The following is a 7,738-nucleotide window of genomic DNA, read 5'->3' as shown; positions in this document are numbered from 1 at the left end:
CAAATAATGGAATACTACTAACCATTAAAACAAACTACTGATACATGCTATAACTTTAGTGAATCTCAAAAATATTACACTGAGCTCAAGAAGCTGGGCACAAAAGAGTATACACTACATGATTTTACTTATATGAAATTCCGTAATAAGCAACATTAATTTCGAGTGATGGAAAACAGTTCAGTGGTGGCTTGGGGTGGACATGGGAGAGCTTGACTGCACATGAGCATGAGAGAACTTTGGGGGATGGGGAAAATGTTCCATATCTTTGTTTTGTTTTGTTTTGTTTTTTTAGGCGAGGCAACCCTTGATTGACCTCACAGATTGCAAGGACCTTGTCAGCTTACAAACCCTTATTTTTTATTTTTTACGCCTACAGCACCTGGTCTTCCTAGGTGGTCTCCCATCTAAGTACTAATCAGGCCCGACCCTGCTTAGCTTCTGAGATCAGACAGGATCGAGCTTGTTCAGGGTGGCATGGCCCTAGACCTCTCCTTCATTTCTGAAGGACAGCTTTGCTGGATAAAGTATTCTTTGTTGGTATTTTTTTTCCCTTCAGTATTTTGAACTTTTCATCCACTCTGTCTTGCTCTGCATGGTTTCCACTGAGAAATTCACTTATAGCCTTATGGAAGTTCCTGTGTATGCAGTGTGTTCCTTTTCTCTTGCTGGTTTCAAACTTTTCTTTGTCCCTGATGTTTGAAAGTTTTATGGTAATGTGTCTCAGTGACTATGGGGGACCTATGAGCATCATGTACTTGTTTGTCTGTATCTCTTCTGATTGGGAAAGTTTTCAGCTATTATTTCTGTAAATAATCTTTCTGCCCCTTTCTCCCTCACTCCTTGTGACACTCCCATATTGCAAACATTTCCCTTGATGACATCCCATAAATTATGTGCTTTGTTCAGTCTTTTTTCTCCTCTGGATGATTTGAAATGATCTGATGCTTGGTCACAAGTTTTTCTTCTGCTTCATCAATTGGCCCTTGATGCTCTCTGTTGCAATTTTTTTCATTCTTTGTATTCTTTAAGTCCAGAATTTCTTTTTAACTCGTTAAAAAAATTTTTTCTATCTCTGAACTTGATGTGTTCATTAAGTATTATTTTCCTGATTTCTCTGAGGGGTCTCTCTGTGTTCTCTTGGAGCTGACTGAGCTTCTGTAAAACAGTTATTTTGAATTCTTTGTCTAGTATTTTAGTAGATTCACTTGCTGGAAACTTGTGCACCTTTGGTGATGTCACGTTTCCTTGATTTTTCGTGTTTCTTATATAGCCTTTTGTTGATGTATTCACATTTGATGGATCAGTCACCTCTTTCCTGCCTTTACGGGTTCATTTTGGTGTGGAAAGACCTTCACCTTGGGTTGGTTTCAAGGTCACCGGGCTGCGAGGGTGTGGCAGTCTTGGCTCTGGGGAGGGCCTGGGCATGTAATTACCATGCACTTCTGTCAGCTGAGGTCAGGAATGGCAAATATTGTAGAGATTCTCAATAGCCGAGGCTGCAAGGTGAATTCACGGGTACCTGGTCATGTCGAAGCTGGGAAGTTGGGTAGGGTGTGACGTCAGGACTCCGTTCCAGTCATAGCAGGAACGTTTCCCATTTAACCAGTGCTTTGTTGTCATCGCCAGAGCCACACCCCCTTTTTGCTTCTCCTCCATCGTTGCTACTTTGCTGATGAGTCATTTCTACTCCTGTGTTATTTCTACTTTGATTCCTGGCCCGTGGAGAAGCTCCACCTCTCTGGACTTCATGTCTCACCCACTTTCCTCAGCTCTCCCTCCGTTGCTCTGCAACATTGGTCCGTACGTGCCACATGATCGACGTGCGTTCTTAAATCGGCCTCGGACAGCACGTGTTCTATTCTGTTGCAGTTGTTTTTTCCCGGGTTCGGACACACGCTTCTGCAGAGCCTCACGTCACCAGGAGGAAAGATCCTGTAGGGATCCTTTGCTAGAAGAGCGAGTTTTAGAGTATGCCTATCTTCTCTGTTTCACCTTATCCTGCCATCTTTCCCCTGGTGAGGTCGCCACCATTCATTTGCTTTAGAGGCGCAGAAATGCCCAGTAGCCACTTCTCCAACCAGATTTCAACTCCCTTCATTGAAAAGCATCCCATGGACTCATTGCCAGATGTGACAGATGCACATTTGTGATGAGGGTTCTCCATCTCTATAGTCATCGTGTATTTCACCAGCGTTTGTTTGTGTTCAGGTTGCTGCTGTGGAGGAGAGGACGTGGAGGCGCCCTTTGAACAGAGCATCTCTGAAGGAGTGTCACAGACCAGCACCTCCAAGGCAGCTCTGTCTTCCCAGAAGACCCACTTCTGTGAGAGCTGTGGTCCAGTCTTGAGATACATACTTCAGTTGGCTGAGCACCAAGGAACATCACACAGCCAGACAGCGTTTGAGTGTGGGGTACGTATGAAACAGTTTTATTTTAGTGCACATCTCCAAAGACACCACACACAGCACCTGAGAGACAAACCCTTCAGAAGCAGTGGAGATAGGACCTTCTTTGTGAAGAACTGTAAATTCCATGCTTCAGAGAAGCCCTTGACCTGCGATGAAGTTGGGAAGAACTTCCCGGCCACCTCAGAACATGTGCAGCAACAGACCACTCACACCAGAGAGGAGCCAGACAGAGTCACCCAGTGCTGGGCAACTATACCAAACGGGAAAAGTCCCTTCTCCTGGGGACAGTGTAAGAAAGCCTTCAGCCCTCTACATACACATATTCAGGACCGGGATGTCCATACCGCAAGACAGTGTTTCGTGTGCAGCGACTGTGGGAAAACATTCAGGTACAAATCCTCATTTGTTGTTCACCAGCGAGTGCACACTGGTGAAAGGCTTCACGTGTGTGGCGACTGCGGCAAATCTTTTAGGCGAACCTCAGTCCTCAATCAGCATCGAAGAATTCATACTGGGGCAAAGCAGTACAAGTGCGGCAAATGTGGCAAGTCCTTTAACCAAAAATTTGTCCTCATCTATCCGTGGAGAAGTCACACTGGAAAAAACTGTGACTTGTGCCGTGAATGTGTGCAATCTTGTAGCCGTAGGTCCATCCTTATCCGACAGCGGACAGTTCACACTGGAGAAAGGCGTTACGAGTGCACTCGATGCGGGAAATCCTTTCGGCGAAAATTCTACCTCATTATCCACTGGAGAGTTCACACTGGAGAAAGGCCTCACGAATGCCGTGAATGCGGAAAATCTTTCACCAGTAATTTAGTACTTATTCTACACCGGAGAGTGCACACAGGAGAAAGGCCTTTTGAGTGCAATAAATGTAGGAAGTTTTTTACCAATAGTTCGATACTCATTTTACACCAGAGAGTACATACTGGAAAAAGGCCTTTTGAATGCGGCGAATGCTGGAAATCCTTTAGCTGTCAATCTTACCTCACTCAACACCGGAGAGTTCATGGTGGAAAAAGGACTTACGAGTGTAGTGAGTGTGGGAAGTCTTTTACCTCTCGCCCTGGCCTTCGTTATCACGAGAGTGTTCACAATGGAACAAGGTCTTACGAGTGCAGTGACTGTGGGAAATCTTTTACTTCTCGCCCTGGCCTTCGTTATCATCTGAGAGTTCACACTGGAAAAAGGCCATATAAATGCAGCGAATGTGGAAAATCTTACAGCCAAAGGTCCAACCTCATTCAACATCAAAGAGTGCACACAGGAGAAAGGCCTTATGAGTGCGGCGAGTGTGGGAAGTGTTTTACCTCTAGCTCTGCCTTTCATTACCATAAGAGAGTTCACACCGGAGAGAGGCCTTATCGGTGCACTGAATGTGGGAAATCTTTTTTGTCTTGTTCCAATCTCAGTAATCATCAGAGAGTTCACACGGGAGAAAGACCTTATGAGTGCAGCGAATGTGGGAAATCGTTCATCCAAAAATATCACCTTCTTCTACACCAGAGGGTTCACACGGGAGAAATGCCTTATCAGTGCAGCGAGTGTGGGAAATCTTTTTCGGCTGGTTCCAACCTCAGTAATCACCAGAGAGTTCACACGGGAGAAAGGCCTTATGAGTGCAGCGAATGTGGGAAATCGTTTATCCAAAGACATCACCTTCTCACACACCAGAGAGTTCACACGGGAGAAAGGCCTTATCAGTGCAGCGAGTGCGGGAAATCTTTTGCATCTGGTTTCAACCTCAGAAATCATCAGAGAGTTCACACGGGAGAAAGGCCTTATGAGTGTAGTGAATGTGGAAAATCCTTTATCCAAAAGTGTTACTTTCTTATCCACCTGAGAGCTCACACGGGAGAAAGGCCTTATGAGTGCACCGAATGTGGGGTATCTTTCACCACTAGGAGGAAACTTCGTTATCACCAGGGAATTCACACTGGAGAAGGGCCTTATGAGTGCAGTGAATGTGGGAAGTCTTTTGCCTCTTGTTATGCCCTCCGTGACCATCAGAGGGTTCATACCAGCAAAAGGCCTTATGAATGCACTGAATGCGGGAAGTCCTTCAGAGCCAATTCTTACCTCGTCGAACACTGGAGAGTTCACACTGGAGAGAAGCCTTATCGGTGCGGCGAATGCGGGAAATCTTTTTCTTCTGGCTCCGGCCTTCGTTATCATCAGAGTGTTCACACCGGGGTGAGGCCTTACGAGTGTAACGATTGTGGGAAATCTTTTCCCAAGAGCTCGGCACTCATTCGACATCGGAGAACTCATACAGGAGAAAGGCCTTACGTGTGCAGTGAATGTGGGAAGTCTTTTATCCAAAGACATCACCTTATCGTCCACCAGCGAGTTCATGCAAGATAGAGGCCTTATGACTGCAGTATCTGGGAAATTCTTTAGCCATAAATCATAGCTTTCTCAACACTAGAGATTTCGTACTGGGAAAAGATCTTAAAAGTGAGGTGAAGGTAGGAAATCTACTTATATCTCTGGACTTCGTTATCATCTGAGAGTTCACACAGGATAGAGGCCTAAGGTGTAGCAAATGTGGACAATCTTACCCCAAGGTCGATGCTCTTTCATCGCTGGAGAGTTCACATGGGAGAAAGACCTTAGGAGTGCAGGGAATGTGGGAAATCCTTTTGCCAAAGAATTCACCTCATTATACACTGTAGAATTCACTCTGGAGAACGACCTTAGATGTGCAGGGAAATGTGCAATTCTCTTGTTCCGTGTAACGACACAAGAAGAAACCATAAGAAGCCATTTGTCAGAACTGAATCTCACACGTCCAGTCATCCACAGTTGGGAGCCTTCCCATAAGTCTTAGTGATGCGTAGAAACACGTGCGTCTACATTGCCCTTTCTAACTTGCCCAGGGCTCCTTCCAGATCTACGTCACTGACATTTTCTATTGTAAAAGCCATTTTGTTTCTACTTCTTGCCAAGTTCCCACAGTTTGCATCCGTCACCACTCCCATGTGCTCAGGGAAGCTGACCTCTGTCATCTCATGTATTGGAGAAAATTAGGACTAGCCTGAGCCCTTCGGAGTTCACATTCCCTTTTCTCTGACTTGCTTGGGCAAGAACCTGACTCAGTCTTGGCAGAAGAATCCCATGAGTTTGCTCGGCAACTTGGAGAAGGGTGTTTTTCAGGGATATGTTCTCTCTTGCATTTTTTCAGCTTTCAAGTCACCAACTCGAACTGTTGCCGTGCATTGCTTTGGTTTGTACAATACGGATGCCTTACTGTTTTAAGTCCTCTTTCTACTTACTGCGTGGAGTGTTTTACATACACATTTTGGTTCCACAATTTTGACGGGTGAAGTTTTTATAGGGGTCTCCAACTTTGTGTTCTTCGTGGGGCAGCATGATCGCAAAAAACAGCTCACCAGTGTTTGCCAAATTTGCATTCCTACCAACGATCTCCTAGGAAAGACTGCAGGGTTCGCCAGTTCTCATCGGAAGCCTGGATGCTATGAGTTTTAGGAAACACAGAGATCAGTCACCCCGAGGAGGGGGCAGAATGTGACATTCTCAGGTGCTTCTTGGAGCAGCATGAATTTTTCCCCGTTGTTTACAGGGGATATCTCAGGGGATAGAGAAGGGAATCCCTTCCCCAGGTCCTACGAAGATCTGTGTGCCCTCATGTCCACGATTCTGTGGGTGACGGTCGCTGATTGTAAGACCATAGGGGTCAGGAAACCATGACTACTATGGAAACAACACAAGATTAACAGGGATTGGAGGACACTGTAGCCAGCTCGATGAAACACGCCTCTTCAAAAGTGAATCCATAAATGTTTCTGTCACGGTGACCATGCGGATCAGTGCGTACACAAATCTCAGGACCTCCAGGCGTGTTTATCTTGTGTAGCCAAAGTCTTTGTCAGAGAAAGCCTCTCAGTGATGATCGCCTAAAGGGTGTCGTCACGCAGGTAGGCGAACAAAGTTAAGGGGTCTAGAGATGTGGCTCTTGTGACCCAGCCAGCATTTCTGTTGACTGAAGTCGAAATGTCCTGTATTACTATCCAACATTTGCTGCCACTGAGGCAAGACCAACCCTCAGAGGCAATAGGACAAAGTTGGTGGCGTCAGCATAGGAAATAGTCAAACCTGTTTCCCAAAAAGAGTGGGACACACAGGTTTTTTTTTCTTGAGCCATTTTAAAGCTTTTTAAAGGTATGATTTACATGTAATAAGCTACACACATTTAAAATGTATTTGATAAGCTTTGACATACTTATGAAACTGTGAAAACGTAACAGCCATGGTAGTGACTAAATCTGTCACTGTATTTTTGCCTCAAGTCCTTTTATAATTTCTCCCTGCCCTTCACAGCCCTCCAAATAATCATCGCTTTACTTTTCCTTAGTGTAGATACCTTTGCATTTTCTAGAATTTATAAGATGGGAATCATTAGATGTTCACCTGGTTTTTTTCTCTGGTTTCCTCCATGTTGCATTATCTGAGATTCATCAATGATGTAAGTAACTCAGTTTTTCATTTCTGTCTTTGAATATATTACAATTGGTTTATTCATTTATCTCTATATGGACATTTGGGTTATTTCCAATTTTTTTTTTACCATTGTAAATTAAGCTTGTACGAACCCATGTGTACAATTTTTTATATGACATGTTCCACTTATCTTTTGTCAATAGAGCGAAATGTTTGAGTCACAGGATAGGTGAATGTTAACTTTTGAAGAAACTAACAAATGACGATCTAAAATGACTGTACCTCTCTTCATTCTTATTAGCAGTTTGTGAATTTCATCTCTCCACATTATCATGAATACTTGGTTTAATTTGTCATTTTTAGCCCTATTAAGTAGTTTATAGTGCTGTCTCACTGTGGATGTAATTGCATTTCCCTAGGGATTATCAATGAGGAGTTTGTCATATGTTTAGTTGCTATCTGTAGTCTGGTAAAATGTCTGCTTATATCTTTTGCCTATTTTATGAATTTTGGCCATTTTCCTTTTCTTTACCAACTAGGACGGCGAAGCAACAAGGGTGTATGTTGGAATTTCACTCGTTTTTTTAATACCGCAATGACTTCTTTGTTTGATGGATTGCTTTCAATACCGGAAGAATATATCTTTTGTTTTTTTTCTCCAAAATCTTCGTGCTATACACAATGTAATGGAAACATATACCACACACTTTGGAGATTAATCTGCACTGTTAACATATTCTTCATCTGTTTTGTAAGGCCAGGCATTCAGTAATACGGCAATGCCTTGCTGTGTAGCGTTTGCCCATTTTCCTGGTCTGTCACGTCACTGGTGGATTGGGACAGATGGGAGACTCTTGGCATCA

At 44.0% G+C, this 7,738-nt stretch overlaps 1 protein-coding gene and 1 pseudogene across 1 annotated transcript in view; one reads left to right on the top strand and one right to left on the bottom strand.

The window, feature by feature from the left end:
* The window catches only part of LOC102898801 (zinc finger protein 256), a 25,821-nt gene that overhangs the window by 5,587 nt on the left and 12,496 nt on the right, over positions 1–7,738 (top strand). The window contains exon 3 of the mRNA XM_006905524.3: positions 2,212–7,732. Coding sequence (XP_006905586.1) covers positions 2,212–4,778 — 2,567 coding nt within the window. The 3' untranslated portion in view covers positions 4,779–7,732. Of the gene's footprint in view, positions 1–2,211 lie in introns of the transcript that reaches the window.
* Positions 371–489, bottom strand: LOC112485556 (annotated as a pseudogene).

Source organism: Pteropus alecto, unplaced genomic scaffold (genome assembly GCF_000325575.1).
Source record: "Pteropus alecto unplaced genomic scaffold, ASM32557v1 scaffold321, whole genome shotgun sequence".
Lineage (NCBI taxonomy): Eukaryota > Metazoa > Chordata > Mammalia > Chiroptera > Pteropodidae > Pteropus > Pteropus alecto.
This window is presented reverse-complemented; position numbering and strand designations above follow the sequence as displayed.